Source organism: Bombyx mori, chromosome 10, assembly GCF_030269925.1.
Source record: "Bombyx mori chromosome 10, ASM3026992v2".
In the NCBI taxonomy this organism is placed as follows: Eukaryota; Metazoa; Arthropoda; class Insecta; order Lepidoptera; family Bombycidae; genus Bombyx; species Bombyx mori.
The window spans coordinates 16,933,527-16,950,301 of NC_085116.1; the positions used below are offsets into that span (position 1 = coordinate 16,933,527).

The 16,775-nt window shown below is 41.2% G+C and overlaps 1 protein-coding gene across 1 annotated transcript; it reads left to right on the forward strand.

Annotated features, from left to right (window-relative positions):
- The first annotated feature begins 1,679 nt into the window (after nucleotides 1-1,679).
- LOC101736743 (elongator complex protein 2) lies at nucleotides 1,680-15,366 on the forward strand. The gene is made up of 12 exons (XM_038013157.2): nucleotides 1,680-1,993; nucleotides 2,755-3,043; nucleotides 3,566-3,775; nucleotides 4,228-4,446; nucleotides 5,233-5,465; nucleotides 6,144-6,294; nucleotides 7,744-7,938; nucleotides 9,468-9,590; nucleotides 12,387-12,552; nucleotides 13,339-13,603; nucleotides 14,501-14,712; nucleotides 15,215-15,366. Exons 1-12 carry the CDS (start codon nucleotides 1,868-1,870, stop codon nucleotides 15,342-15,344), a joined length of 2,319 nt encoding a protein of 772 aa, XP_037869085.1. The 5' UTR covers nucleotides 1,680-1,867; the 3' UTR covers nucleotides 15,345-15,366.
- Nucleotides 15,367-16,775: the final 1,409 nt, after the last annotated feature.

The following is a 16,775-nucleotide window of genomic DNA, read 5'->3' on the forward strand; positions in this document are numbered from 1 at the left end:
ATTAGTAATGGACGTATTTCATTGGAAAAATCGTACCTACCGGCGGGATTCGAACACCAATGCATCGTTATGAATGCACCGGGCGCCTTATCCTTTAGGCCACGACTTAAAAGTTTGAGTTACCTAACTTTTACGCGGTCGTTATGTTATAAAACCTATGTAAAAATAAGCAAATTGTAATTTCACTAACAAAAAAAAATGTACGATTCACAGACTACCCATTCGCTAAATTATCAAAGAATTTTAGCAACGTATTTCAAGGCTCAATGAATTTGGCCTCCCTTCTTTGATATTCGGATTTTTTTGATTTTTAATTATTTGTTCGTCGTTTGTTCGTTAATGTTCGAATGTAAAAATTGTTTGTTCGTCTTTAAAAATAACTACATATATTTTACCTATGGCAACTCCTTCAATATTATCAATGTAGCTTAGTTAGCTAATTTTTTTTTTTTTTTTTTTTTTTTTTTTTTTTTTTTTTTTTTATTGCCCTTGTAGGCAGACGAGCATACGGCCCACCTGATGGTGAGTGGTTACCGTCGCCCATGGACTTCAGCAATGCCAGGGGCAGAGCCAAGCCGCTGCCTACCGTTTAATACTCTCCACAAGCCTCGTTTGAAGAAGGACATGTCATAGCGCTCGGGAAACACCGTGGAGGGGAGCTCATTCCATAGCCGGATGGTACGTGGCAAAAAAGACCTCTGGAAACGCACTGTGGATGACCGCAGTGGCTCCAGGTAGTATGGATGAACTCTACTCCGGTGGCGGGCGGTGCGATGGTAAAAACGAGATGCCGGTATCATCTCGAACAATTCCTCAGAGCACTCCCCATGGAACATACGGTACAAAATACAGAGGGAACCGAAGTCCCTCCGCAGACCCAGAGGTTCCAAACGATCCGTGAGAATGGGATTATCGACAATCCGAACGGCCCTCCTCTGTATGGAGTCAAATGGAAGAAGCTGGTATTTGGGAGCCCCGGCCCAGAGATGGGAGCAGTACTCCACGCGAGGCCGGACTTGTGCTTTATAAAGCAAAAGTCTTTGTCCAGGCGTGAAGTACCGCTTCGCTCTGTTGAGGACTCCCAGCATTTTGGACGCCAACTTGGCTTTGCCTTCCAAATGACTCCGAAACTGGACATCGCTCGAAATGTCGACCCCAAGTATCCCAATACTCTCGGAAGGTTGCAGGGATACTCCTTGGAATTGCGGCGCCATGACAAAGGGGTCCTTCTTCGCAGTGAACGCGCAAACTTGTGTCTTTAACGGGTTGAATTGAACCAAGTTCAATTCACCCCATTTGGAATTAATTTCTTTTTATTTATGATTTTAATTATCACATCATTAAAATACCCTTAAATTTTTTTATTGAGTATGTAAAAATGTTTTTTTCTATAGATATTTCATTCGTGTCCTTGAGAGCACGACTAGCTGGGCTGAAAATGGCCCATGTCCTTTAAGATTTTTAAATTATCAGTAAATGACCACCATTTTACTGAGATTATACTTCATCCCATATCATCCCATATCATCTCATCTCATATTATTAAATTTCATCCCAGTCGATTAATGTCTCAAATTAGTCATCTTCATTTCACTTCATATTATCATTTTTCATAAAAATAAGAATATAAATTAAAATTAGACATAAAGGTCTTAGTTACCAGGTTATAAAATCCTTCTAAAAAAAATTTGTCTAGTCTAAGCTGTCGTCAAAGTTGTGTTTATATTTAATAACCTAACGTTCTAAATAATACCTACTATTATTACATTCATAATATTAGTGTACTAGTTAAGTCTAACATTCTGATATACGGGTACATGATTTTTTTGAAAATTAAATTTATTTAAAAAAAGTATTTTGTGGTACTATGAAGGTGTCTGTAGAACAAGTGTATACATCTGTCGCCTGTAACCGCAAACCTGAAGTGGTAGACTGGAATTACGACGGGATAATTTGTTACGGTGCCTGTAATGCTGTTGTTGTTTGTGATCCGGTGAGATTTTAACAATTTTCTAGTTCAAGTCAATTTTCTTTATTAAAACCATAATATAGTTTATTGAGAAAAAATATAACCTCAATTCTGGTGAAAAAATATTTTTCCCCCTCGTTCGTATTCGCTGGTGGCTTCGAAGGGCTATTCCAGCTTCTCCGGGTTGGTAAACAAGCTCGCAGAGCTCAGCTTGAGAGAATTTGTTAACACTAACAATTGCAGAGCCGTGCATTGAATCTACCACCATATCGGAATTATCTGGTATCATATACTGAAAATATCTGGTGAGAAACTCGGTGACCTATGTCTATGATTTTGTTTGCATGTCTGTGTACAGTTACTTTTGCTATTTCCCATCGTGGTGTGAAAAGAAAAATGTACTGTTCTTAAGAAATACTATAAAACCAAACTTAGTTCTTCCACGGTTAATGCTCAGTTTATCTAAGTTTATTTCATAAGTTTTTTGGAAATAAATATTCTTCTATTTTCATTTGAGTTTTTTTTTGTTTGTTGTAAGAGGCTCTTCAGTTAAGGGTGTTTGAGTTAATGAAACGAAGCTGAATTTTTTTTCTCCGTAATATCACTGAAAAAAGCTACACAGGCAGTTAGCTACCAGCGTTACTAAGATTTAGTACCAAATGAAAATTTTGCAAAAACTAATTAGTTTTCGCTTATATTTATTCATATATGTCTATAGATCATTTTATCACATAAAATATTTGACAGCACAAACTACTGATCTGACTGTATATCTTTCATTGCAGAATGAAAAAACTAAAGATAGAGTAACAGTACTGAGTCACCATACAGGACACGTAAACTCTGTAAAATGGATACACAATCATAATGGCCAAACAACAGAGTTGCTCTCTTGCTCAGTTGATAAGACTGCTGTCATCTGGACATTACAAAACGGTTGCTGGAACGTCACCAGTATTCTCAAGGGACATACAGAAGGAGTTACTAATATATATGGAAATTACCATAGAGACCGACTTACTATTTACACTGCGTCCACTGATTCTACCATTAGAGTTTGGGAAAGGATAGAAGGTATGTTACAATTTTTTTTTATTATAATTGACCTTTTTTTATTTGGCATGAGTACCTTATCATATTCATAGACCGTTTGTTGAGATTTTTATCCCAAATTGTTAAAGCCATTGTTTATTTAGTTTACACTAATGAAAATGTGCAGGTACTCTGTGATTTACGGACAATGAAAATTATAACCACAACTAAACTTACTTAAACAAGTGGTATGGAACAAGGAACAAGTACTTTCAGAGTGGATCCCCATTTATATCTCAGGGACTCAATCAATCTATAGGGGTAGATAAACTCTGATTAATAATTGAACAAGCAAATTATCTGTAGACATTCATTCTTGCACAAATCTAGATAGATAGATAGATAGAAGATACTATAATATATATTTTGACCATGCATTAATAATTTCACAGTACATTCTGATTACTGTTTCTTTTATCCATTATATGATTTCTGACTGCGTAAATGTCAGTTCTCGTGTCGGTAACAATATTTTTTTATCATTATTATTCCTACCTTTCACAGGTACGGTAACCCTCAAGCAAAGTATATCTCTACATTCTGGTTTATGTCTCACCCTTCACGCGCAAATACTACCATGCGCAAATAAACCGCTATTACTTTGTGCACTGGATGACCACAAAATACATATATTCGTTGGTGAGGACTATCACAGAGCGCATACTCTGGTTGGACACGAAGACTGGGTTAGGGGACTTGACGTGTTGGAAGTTGGTAAGTGATGAACAAATAAATTTAAATCTGTTTAAAAAATATTAGAGTGTAATAAAATATTCTTCATTGGTACTCATCTTATCGTACACTTAATGTATGCAATATGTCAAAACGGTTATATTTTACTCAGACTGCATATAGACATTTAACATTCATACTAATTGCGCCTTACATTACTGCAACAAATCACAAAGAATGGTTCACACAACACATTCACTCAAGAGCTTGAGAAAATTGATATTCTCTCACTCTCCCAAAAAATTATGAGAATATGCTGAACTATATTTTAATTAATTAACAATTATATATTTCACTATAAATTGTTTTAATACATGACGTATTTAGTTAGTGGCAACCAATTTAGAAATAACAAATATCAATAAGCAATGATAACTGTTCACCGTGTGAGACATTTTGTTCACAAATTAAGCAGAATAACATTTTTTTCACAGATAACGACACAATTATCGTAGCGTCGGCTTCTCAAGATACATACATTCGTCTGTGGAAGATACAAAAGGTCAAAGCACAACCGGAGTCCAAACTGATTAAGGTTGAGGAAAAAGTGTTCCATGCATATGACAATCTTTGGTCTGTGAAACTTGAGGCAGTGCTTGCCGGTCATGAAGCCTGGGTCTATGGGGTACAATGGCATCCTTATAGTTTTGATGGTGAGATTCCTGTAAGAGTGATGAGATTCTAAAAGAACTGTTCATAAGCAAATTACTAAGCTAGTATTTTTAGTATGTATATTCTTCTGGTCATCCAAAAATATAAAGGTCTCTCGATACTCTACTGACAGTGATAATTATGAATGGAACTTTTCAATATATGTACATAGCGGAAGGATAGGATTAAATTAAAAAAAGAATAATAATAGTCATTGTGTGAGAGAAATAATACATTACATTCTTAACTTCAAAACACTTTTTGGGCGTTTTTTTTATTGCTTAGATGGGTGAACGAGCTCACAGCCCACCTGGTGTTAAGTGGCTACTGGAGCCCATAGACATCTACAACGTAAATGCGCTACACACCTTGAGATATAAGGTCTAAGGTCTCAAGTAAAGTTACAACGGCTGCCCCACCCTTCAAACCGAAACGTATTACTGCTTCACGGCAAAAATAGGTGGGGCGGTGGTACCTACCCGTGAGGACTCACGAGAGGTCCTACCACTAGTAAAAAAGTCACTCATTTAGTCACTCATTAACTGCTTTTCTGTAAGTTAAATCTGGTCCAGACAAAAACTCTCAAAGTGATTTGTGTTGTTGAAAATTCGCTAACTTGTAATAAAAGAGTTCTGAACGCTCTTCATTGAGAGAAACATTCCCAAAATTCAGTAATCAAGTACTTCTTACATCGGGTCGAGTCCGGTGAGTTGTCGCAGTTGGTCCCTTCAATGCACGGTTTGTTTGTTGCGGAAATAAAATGATGGCATTAAATTTTCTCCTGCCAGGTCCTACTAAAAAGCCGGTATACCGTCTCCTGTCATCATCACTGGACAAAACCCTGATTATTTGGGAGCCAGACTCCAGTAGTACAGACGAAGGTGTCTGGGTAGAGAAGGTCAGGGTGGGCGAAGTGGGAGGCGGAGGCTTGGGTTTCTACGGGAGCCGTTTTGGACCAGAAGGTATGTCCTTCTTGGGACATGGTTACAATGGCTCTTTTCACATTTGGACTTTTGATAAGGTAGGTATCGCAATCTGTGATAAAGAGTCGCATAAATATTTTTTAAAGATTGAAAAGAAGTTATCAAATTATATAATGTTACTAACTTAGTTTGAAAGCGATATAAGGCTCCCTTTTTTTCCCCTACCTAAGCTGATAGCCTTGAGAGGCTATATCAGCGTCGCCTTAACTAGTAGGTGAGCTCACGGGGCTCAAACCTGATGACGTTGCTAACACGAACCCTAGCAAGAGCCGTGCTTCGCAGAATCTACCACCGGATCGGAACCGCGACCCACTGAGAAGATCCGGCGAGAAACTCAGTGGGCTGTGTCAATGGGTAAATTTACTCGCCGAGCCCTTCGTCGTAGCGACGCTTCAAGCGACGGGTTCGACGAGAACGGTGACTGGTGCTTGAGGTATCTAGAAGCACCGTTAGTGGATCGGGAGGATCCGAAATGACGTGTTTGGGGCGACGTCGACTGCTTTTCATTCTGTCCGCAGGATCGGGAATGTAGTTACCGGCGGCCACGATGAGAGGGTTCTCGTGTAGTGCCGTTTTATCGAAGTGGTAATGCTCCCAGATCCGCAGCTTTCTACCAGATGTTCATCTAAGGACAGATGACAGCTTAAACCAAAGTACTTTGTAATAATTGGTTACTCAATTGACACGGCTGTAATGGATATTCCGGTGTGACCCAGGAAAGTGAGCAGTGGTCCCCGAGCGTGGTGTGCGGCGGACACTTCATGTCGGTGGAGGACGTCGCCTGGGAGCCGCGCCAGGGCCGCTACCTGCTCAGCGTCTCCGCAGACCAGACCACGAGACTCCACGCCCCGGTCCGGAGGAGCGATGGTGAGCTCGGACTTTTGCTGATCAAAATCTTATCAATACAATTGAACATTGATAATACGAGTAGTAACCAGGAAAAAATCACATACGGTCATCTCACCCCGAGCTAGGATTGTACTGTGTGCACCAGAGACTGAAATACATACTGGTGGTAGGACCTCTTGTGAGTCCGCGCGGTTAGGTACTACCACCCTGCCTATTTCTGCCGTGAAGCAGTAATGCGTTTCGGTTTGAAGAGTGGGGCAGCCGTTGTAACTATACTTGAGACCTTAGAACTTATATCTCAAGGTGGGTGGCGCATTTACGTTTTGGATGACTATGGGCTCCAGTAACCACTTAACACCAGGTGGGCTGTGAGCTCGTCCACACATCTAAGCCATAAAAAGTTTTTGTCTCACATAAAAAACCTAACCAAATTTTGCATTAGAAGTGAAGGTTCCTCCATTGCGGGAAAAGTACAGAGAAAATACACTATCTCCACATCATCCTCATCTCAATTTTTCACTTCTTGCCCATATCCTCCATGCGGAGTCAAAGCCACATGTTCTCCTTGTGCCATTATGGCCTATTATCAAATCCTTGCATTCCTCCTCTCAATCCATCATAAAACTTAACCGAATTGAACTGTTTATTATGAAAGACTATTTGGATAAAGTGACATTTTTGCAACATTACAAGAGAGCCATTTAAAGTTGACTATTTGGAAAAAATAATCATAACAAAATAATCATAATAAAACTTTTTCAGTTATTTGAATGGAATAAACTTAATTGAAGTTCAATTGAAAACGTCGAACTGTTGATGCTAATCTTCTTCTTTATGTATAAAAATGAATTGCTGTTCCGAACGGCTGGACCGATTTGGCTAATTTTGGTCTTGAATTATTTTTAAAAGTCCAGAGAAGGCTTAAAAGGTAGATAAATATGAAAAAACTCGGAATTAAATAAAAATAACAATTTTGTTCTTCCTTTGATGTGCCGCACGGATTTCTTTTCTTTGTTTTAAGTTTATTTTATATAAAAGTTTAGGTATTTTATTTATCGATTGAGGCACTACGAAGTCTGCCGGGTCAGCTAGTCGTGTAATAAAAAGCACATTTGAGTCGTCTATTATCAAAGGTGGCCATCTGTGTATTTGGACAAAAAAATGTTATTGTTATGTCAATACAGATTGATTTGAATATAATCGTCTCCTTCAAAGAATACGCTTCAAAACCTGCATTAAATAAAGGTTAATATTTAACCTGTTATTTATCTAAGATGTCGTTCAGAAGAGTTTTGTGACTGCCAATGGAATACAAAGTCAATAATTCGTTTTTCTGATTTACCAATAATTGTCCAAAAGTCACATTGCCGGCTTTGATAATAGTCGACTCATTTAATTACAGAGATAAATATCGCGTATTAAGCGAAATGTCGCTTATACCAAATAACCTTTCGACATAACAATCAGGTTCCGTGGCCTGGCACGAGCTGGCCCGGCCGCAGATCCACGGCTACGACATGTCGGCCGTAGCCCCCCTCACCGCCACCACCTTCGCGTCCGCCGCCGAGGAGAAGGTCATCAGGGTCTTCACAGCACCGCACAACTTCATCAGCAATTTCAAGAACCTCGTGGGAGAAGTCCTCGTCGCAAATAACGAGAAAGGTTCGTCCTTAAATAACCAGTGTCCAGTTTCACTTTGACTTCATAAATATTTACTCTTCATCTGTGCTACTCTCAAAAATCGTTAAAACTTAGTTGTAAGTGATCACAAAATATACACAATTCTAAACTATTGCATAGCTTTTGTCGCGGCGACCGAATCAAGAAATTCCGTAACGATAATAAAACCTAACACCCCTACTCCGCCTACCATGTAGCTCGCGTTCAACCATTCACACGTTGCGCTTTTGTAGTGTTTGTGAATAAGCGCGTGACGTGACGTTGCACTGCATGCGCATCATGAAAAGTCTGCCCATCTCTCTCTCGTGCAGACTAGCTTATGAGTGTGAAGGGGACGGGAAGTATGACAGTTGGTGTTTTGATTTTGTTAATGTTTATAAATATAGCGTGGTCTTATTTTATTGTTTTAATATTAAATTATTATTGTCTTATTATAATTGCATAAGTTGATAAAAAATGCTATACAATAGCTTTACCGCGGCAGTCCCCGAGTGCCACGCCTGTTAATTTTTTTAACATTTCATGTTCCGGTACCGAGACCTTTAAGCCAGGTCTTATTTTATCTTCTTATGTTCTGTTAAAATTTGAAAACTAGTTGAAAGTTGATTAATTATTTTCCGACTTTATTCAATTGTCATAAAATTAAATGAAATTTATATTGATTTTGGTTTTTTTTTTAAGTTAAAGTTTTTATAAAGTAATTTTCTCAAGTCCTTTAGCAATTTCAGCAAAATATGTGTTAATAAGCTCGGCACTAAAATGATTAAAGTATATAAATATAATGAATACAAACCGAACTAAGATTACGTAACACTACATACAAAGTCAAGTTAATAGGAAACACTACACGTCATTACGGATCCTCCCGATTCATTAACGGTGCTTTTAGGTACTACAAGCACCGGTCACCGTCCTCGTCGAAACCGTCGCTTGCGACGAAGGACTCGACGAGCGAATTAACCCACAGACACAGCCCACTGAGTTTCTCGCCGGATGTTCTCAGTGGGTCGCGTCTCCGATCCGGTGGTAGATTCTGCGAAGCACGGTCTTGCTAGGGTTAGTGTTAGCATCACTTCGGTTTGAGCCCCGTGAGCTCACCTACTAGTCAAGGTTACGCTGAAATAGCCTCTCAAGGCTATCAGGTTAGGTAGGAAAAAAAGAAGGAAACGCTTAATTGTGTAAGGTTGGAAATACATTTATGGAGATTTAAAAAAAAAGTGTACTGTTTTGTCTATCACGCCAGGCTGTGAGTTTTATGACGTCACCTGACCTGACCTGACAACGAATTAGCATCATCATCATCATCATCAGCCTTTATCTGCCCACTGCTGGACATAGGCCTTCCCCAATGCCTTCCACATAATGCGGTCCTCCGAATCAACGAATTAGCGGGAAAATTTAAAACCGATTAGTCCATAATATATTTTTGGAACGAATTAAATTAGATATGTTTATAAGTGTACATATCAGATGAGCAGCAGCGTGATCATAGTTGTGTTCATCGTCAACAGGTCCGGAGGGCGCTTCGGTCCCCTCGCTGGGCTTGTCCAACAAGGCCGTGTTCATAGAGGAGCAGGGCGGCTCAGGCGCCGGTGACGACGGCGACGGCTACTTTGCGCCCGTCGATATGAAAGGTTTCAAATTTGAATGAACAGTTTCAAGGTCACCATATAATAAACACCATGGTGATCATGTGTGATCATAATCAATGGCCATTCCTATTTAAACATATATATCCTGTGCCGGTGTTCGAACCTGAGTTACTAAAATGTTTGTAACGAAAATAAGTACTTAACTATGGAGGGTAGAGGTAAGGAGAACCGTCTCATATGGGAGAAGCTTGAGAAAGGGTCCCACTTTCAGCACTAAATAACAGTTAAAAAATCCTCCAGAATGGCGATAGCACAGGGAGAGGGTATGATATGAATAGAGCAGTTATTAACTGATTGAAGTATGCTGAGTTAGGAAATTTAATATATTTAATGACTAGAGTAGTTAGTGACAGTGTAATATACAAGACCTCTCATGTTTACGTAGTCCAAACTAATTTCGTCAATATAACCTAAAACTATTGCTGTGGTAAAACGTGGAGACATCGATTGCATTTTCTTATCAGCTTTAAATAAAATACTTTTTGTGACTTTGTAGTGCTTACAGTTCTTTCGTCCTTTTTTATTTCTCTATTTTATTCTAACAACTTTCAGCGCTTTTTTTAAATTTGCCCCGTTGCTACTGTAGCGCCACCCTTATTTAGTAGATTTTAACGGACACTTTTTCACACACAGAGATGGTTCTCCTTACCTCTATTCTCCATATACTTAACTCATGTTCAAGAATGACCAGTGACGATTAAGGAATGATATTGCGAAATAAAAATCGAACCCGTAAGAATTTAAATTCTCGTAATTACTAGTCATACGGCACCTTGTGAGTTCGCAAGCTGATGCTCCGGATTGAAGGGCGGGGCATCCGTTGTACTGTAGAATTGAGACTTAGAACTTATGTTTGAAGATGGCGGCCGTTGCGTTGTCGATATCTATGGTGACCGCGTCAACCACTTGAACTATTAGAGGTAGCCAGCGGCTTGACTCTGCGCTTGGCATTGCTGAAGTCCATGGGCGACGGTAACCACCCACCATCAGGTGGGCCGTATGCTCGTCTGCCTGCAAGGGCAATAAAAAAAAAGCAATTAAGCTCGTTTTCCCTGCCCGCTCTGATGGTTCTACGCAAGTAACCATTTCGAAACTGTCCTGTTCAGCTTTTTTGTAAATTTAAACTGGTCTTAGTGTTTTAACTGAAGCAATGTTCACCGACACAAAACTGTACGATGCGACAGAGAAGAGCTTTCGTCGAGCTTTATTGCTCAGTGAACCGATGGTCTGATTGTCACGCAAATATCTATTATTGATGTGAAACATCTATAGCCGCACGTAAAACCGATTTCTGGCGTGGCGACGCATGCCACGCTATATGATGGTATATATATACAGTCTATATGCAGTAGTGTGTATGGTGTGGCGACGCGTCGCCATGCGCAATCGACTGTGCGATTCTCTCCCACTCGATCCGGCGTTAAGCCATCTCTCTCGCTACACTGAGTTCGGATACTTATAGTGTATACTCCGTAGTATATATACAGTGTTGTTTACTACAGTACACATAACTTGTGTTTTACTTGAAAACAAATTATTTTTTCGTAATATTTTATTTTATCATTATAACATATTTAGTTCCTATTACAATCTGTTCTTTTCTGCATATTACTTTTACAAAATAATGTCGATGTTTCACATCTGCCAGGCGTCCCGTGACGGCTCACATTTTTTTTATGATAGCCGTAACGTTTGTGAAATTGTCTTTTGAAAATCTTAAGAAAATAGTAATGTTGTGTGTCTGTGTTCGATCCGAACCCAGCGCCCTCGTGGCAGCCTACGGCTCCGGGACCAGCACGAGGTGCCCGTCGAACACGTGCCACAATCTATTTTAACTACTATACTACTATTTTAATAAAATATCATCTAATCACTCACCGGAACCGATGACCTCGTCGTCTCACGCCGTATCACTTAGGGAGAAGGGTTTAGGGCAGGAATGGATAAGGATTAGTGATAATGCAAACCCTTAGCTTAGACCGTCACACATGAGGGTACCGTCCCGTTCGAGAAGCAAGCCAAAGTGACAGATGTCAAGTCGCGAAGGCACCACCAATTTTTTTTTAAGTGATTTAATGACCTGGTAACTAAGTCCTTTAGGTCAAGTCTTATTTTAATTTTAATGATACGTAACTTTTTTATATGAAAATGATATTATGAAATGAAATGACGTTGATTATTATGAAACAAGGCATGAAATGAAATGAAAACGAAATGTAATGAAATGAGATGAGATTATATGGGATGAATTATAATCTCAGTAAAATGGTGGTCATTTACTGAGATTTTTTCAGTGGACTTTTTGGAAGATCCCGAGAGGTTATGTTCATTTTTTTTTTTTTTATTGCCCTTGTAGGCAGACGAGCACACGGCCCACCTGATGGTGAGTGGTTACCGTCGCCCATGGACTTCAGCAATGCCAGGGGCAGAGCCAAGCCGCTGCCTACCGCTTAATACTCTCCACAAGCCTCGTTTGAAGAAGGACAAGTCATAGCGCTCGGGAAACACCGTGGAGGGGAGCTCATTCCATAGCCGGATGGTACGTGGCAACGTTCAGTGGCGTTGTTTCATTTTCCCACATTTGTGCACTTTCATAGATACTAAACAGTTGATAAACCACCGTTATTACACATTTAAACCTGAAGAAACAAATCACACAACTTCACTCCTCGCGTTCCCGCCAAAAAGTCCAGGCACCGTCAATCGCGACCCGTGTTAACGTGGTAAAAATTCAAATACCCACGGATTGGTTTCGGACATTGTGTGTGTGTATGTCAGAGCCGCCCACTGAGGAGACGTTGGTCCAGAACACGCTGTGGCCGGAGCTGCAGAAGCTGTACGGGCACGGCGGGGAGGTGTTCGCGCTGCACGCCGCGCCCGACGGGACCCTGCTCGCCTCCGCCGCCCGGGCCACCGACGCCACGCACGCCGCGCTCGTGCTGTGGTCAGTGGGCCGCACCCTGCCGCAATCGCTATAGCGATGTGACGGGGAATAGTCGATTATACCTTGAAGTCGTCCAGGCTTAAAGCAGCGGTCGGGGAACTTTTTTAATTATTACCCCAAAATATTTTTGTGTAAGTTGATATTACCCCATGGCGAAGTACAAAAAAAAACGAAATCGCTTCTTTTAGCATCTTTCATATTATAGCCCCCGTGATAATTTTGAAAAGAAAACAATAACTAAAAATTTAACGATTCTAAAGAAGTTTCACTTTTTACTCACAAAAGTTTAATTTTTTAACCCCCAAAATTTCATTTTACCCCATTTGGGGTAATGTACCTCGGTTCCCCGACCGCTGGCTTAAAGGTTAAGACGTCGAGTGCATTCGTATGTAGCGATGCACTGGTGTTCGAATCCCGCCGGGGGGTACCAATTTTTCTAATGAAATAGGTACTTAACAAACGTTCACGATTGACTTCTACGGTGAAGGAATAACATCGTGTAATAAAAATCAAAGTCGAAAAATTATAATATGCGTAATTACTGATGGTAGAACCCGCGCGGATGGGTACCACCCCTCTGCCTATTTCTGCCGTAAAGCAGTAATGCGTTTTGGTTCGAAGGGTGGAGCAGCCGTTGTAACTATACTGAGACCTTACGTTCTAGATGTTTATGGGCTCCAGTAACCACTTAACACCAGGTGGGCTGTGAGCTCGTCCATCCATCTAAGCAATAAAAAAAAACTTCCTATCTAAATTTCAAGTTGTGTACGCCATCCTTTATTACAGGGAAACCGCGAAATGGCAGCAAATACAAAAGATAGAGTCCCACACGCTGACAATAACGCAGCTCGCGTTCTCGCCGGACAGTCAGAAGTTATTGTCCGTGTCTCGGGACCGGCGCTGGACGCTGTACCGCCGGCTGCCGGGGTCTAGCAGGTTCGAGGTGGCCGCCACCAGCGACAAGAGCAACGGCGTGCACTCCAGGATCGTGTGGTGCTGTGCGTGGGCTCCCGACGCGCGCATGTTCGCCACCGGCTCCAGGGATGGCAAGGTCAGCGCCATTCCATTTTTGAATTAAAGTCGAAATGCAAAAATTGCGAAATGGGTCTCAAATCCAAAGGTGCGATATGCTTTTTAAAGGTATTTTATGACCTGGTAACTGAGACCTTTAAGTCATGTCTTATTTTAATTCATATTCTTATTTTATGAATAATGTATGCAGTGAAATGAAGATGATTAATTTGAGACATTAATCAACTAGGATGAAATGAAATGAAATGAAATGAGATGAGATGATATGGGATGACATATAATCTCAGTAAAATGGTGGTCATTTACGCAGATTTTGTCAGTGGACTTTTTGAAGGATCCCGAAAAGTTACTTTCAGTGGCTTTGTTTCATTTTCCCACATTTGTGCATTTTGACAGATATTAAACACTTAATAACCCACCGTTATTACACATTTAAACCTGAAGAAACACTAAATAGACAAAATAAAACGAATCACACAACTTCACTCCTCGCGTTCCCGCCAAAAGTCGTGCGATATGCGGATTATAGTGCGCATAGATTATACACTTAATATATTATAGTGCGCGCGGAACTAGTCGGTCGCGCCTTAGGGAGCGGGTTAACTACTGCTGGTGATGCACATGAGATTAGACAGCCATGACCAATCTCGAGATATCGTGAATCTCATTTTTTAACCGCCGTCGCCATCATCTTTTTCTCTGTCATTCTCTTTTCCCGTTAAAGAAAGGGAAACGGAAAGCCGTTATAAAAATTACATCAAAAATCCATATCTGTCAAAATGTCAGTCTATATATTTGAGTGCGTGTGTGTTTTTGGTCATAGACTTAAAAAGTTATAGTGGTGGCAATGTCGCCATATACCTATAATCTCTGACTGCTGCAGTGTACTGAGTCTCGACCTGGTCTATGCCCCCAGGTCTGTTTGTGGGCGAAATCAGATACGTGCACCGACACGTCGCTAAAGGAGTACGCGCTGCACGGGAGCCCTCTGGAGGCCGGCGCCTCCGTGACGGCGCTGGCGTGCACGGGGCGCGGGGAGCGCTGCGTGCTGGCCGTGGGGCTGGAGACGGGCGCCGTCGACATATACAGGGCAGACGACTGGCGCCTCCTGCACCGCATGGACCACAGGTGCCTCTCGCTCCTATCCATACTAATATTCTAAATCTTAGATAAGTAGACGAGCTCACAGCCCACCTGGTGTTCAGTGGTTAATGAAGCCCATAGACATCTACAACGTAAGTGCGCCACCCACCTTGAGATATAAATTCTAAGGTCTTAGTATAGTTACAACGGTTACCCCACCCTTTAAACCGAACGCATTCACGGCAGAAATAGTCGGGGTGGTGGTACCTACCCGCGCGGACTCACAAGTCGTCCTACCACCAAGTATATAAGTTTTTTGTTCAATAATGTAAATCACGGAATCGCTTAATGCACTTGGATTAAATTTGATACAAAAACAGTCGTTTATTTTTTACCTTTTATTAATAAAGCTATTTCGATTTTCTATTTTTTATAGTCTTAATAGAAACCGGATAAAATATACGTAATATAAAATTATTGCAAAGATGTTACATGCATTTGAAAATGAAATGAATTGAAATGAAAATGGGTTATTGTTTTCTTTCAGCTCGGCGCATCACCTGACCGTGAAGAGGTTAACATTTAATCCAAAATATGAGGGTAGCGATGAAACGTTGTTGGCGAGTGCGGGCGCCGATCACGTCGTGAGGATACATCGCCTCAAAATAACTTATTAATAAATATTTTTACGAGAAATAACTTGTTTTTTATTTAATTTTAATCTTTAACACGTTGACTGCAATGTAGGTCACCGGTGCCCTACGTGGTCCACTGAAGTAATTATGTCGATTTCTCTGTTCAATCGTCTTACTAAGGCGCTAGAATAACTAGTAGACTCTGGCAAAGACAAATCCGAAGACACTGAGACTGAATCTATTTCTATAGACCTAAAAAACTAAAACACATTAAAAACAAAAGAAGATAAAGTTAGGCAATCCAGACGCGCTTAGTAACAGAAATCGACATAATTACTTGACTACGCCGCGCAGGGCACCGGTGACCTATACGGCAGTCAAGGTTTGGAAAAAGATTCAGCTTGAAACAAAATAGTCATACTTCGACCTAAAGCTGTGGAGTTCGTTGACCACAGGCGAGCCGATAGCTAGCCGTCTGTGCGATAAAAAGTAAAATTGAAAAAAACAATACTGTTACATTACTGATTATTCTCGTCCCAACTATCTAAGAGTGAATGCTTCGAACGGAGTTCAATGACTGAGTCTTTTTTTACCCATTCTGGTCACCTCGTGTTATTTTAGATTCACCGAGCTAGTAGGTGAGCTCACGGGGCTCAAACCGGGGGTGTTGCTAACACTAGCCCTAGCAAGAGCAGTGAATCGCAGAATTTACCATCGGATCGGAAACGCGACCCACTGAGAAGATCTGGCGAGAAACTCAGTGGGCTGTGTCTATGGGTTAGTTTACTCGTCGAGCCCTTCGTTGCTTGCGACGGGTTCGACGAGGACAGTGACCGGTGCTTGTGACACTTAAAAGCACTGTTAATGGATCAGGCGGATCCGTAATGGCGTCGACTGTTTACCATTTGGTCCACAGGATCGAGTATGTAGTCCCGGCGGCCACGACAAGAGGGTTTTCATGTCGTGCCGCCTTTTCAAAATGGCGCAATGATGCCGACTGTAGATACTGACTGAGTCAAGCTCCAGGTCATCATGGAGGTCCACGTTCCTTAGGAACCATGGTGCTCCAACGGGTATCCTGCAAAAACGGGATTGAATAACTTGAAGGGGTTTCAAGTTGGTGCGGGCCGCGTGAGCGAACACTACACTTGCATAGGTCATGACGGGACGTAAGGACGGTTCTTGTGGTACCTAAAAGCACCGTAAATGGATCGGATCCGTAATGACGTGTTTAGGGCGACCGACCAAGTCGTTTGGAAGTTGGAAGGCAAATCAAAGGTTGTTTCCGAACGACCTCTCAAGGGAGCGAAACTGTACTTCACGTCTGAATAACGACACTTACTCTGCTCGAAGCGCACGATGAGCCCCGCGTGGAGTACCGCCCTCCTCCGCGCCGGGGCTCACAAATAACAACCACTTCCATCGGGCTCCACACAGAAGACAGCTCTTTAGATTATCGATAATCCCATTGCC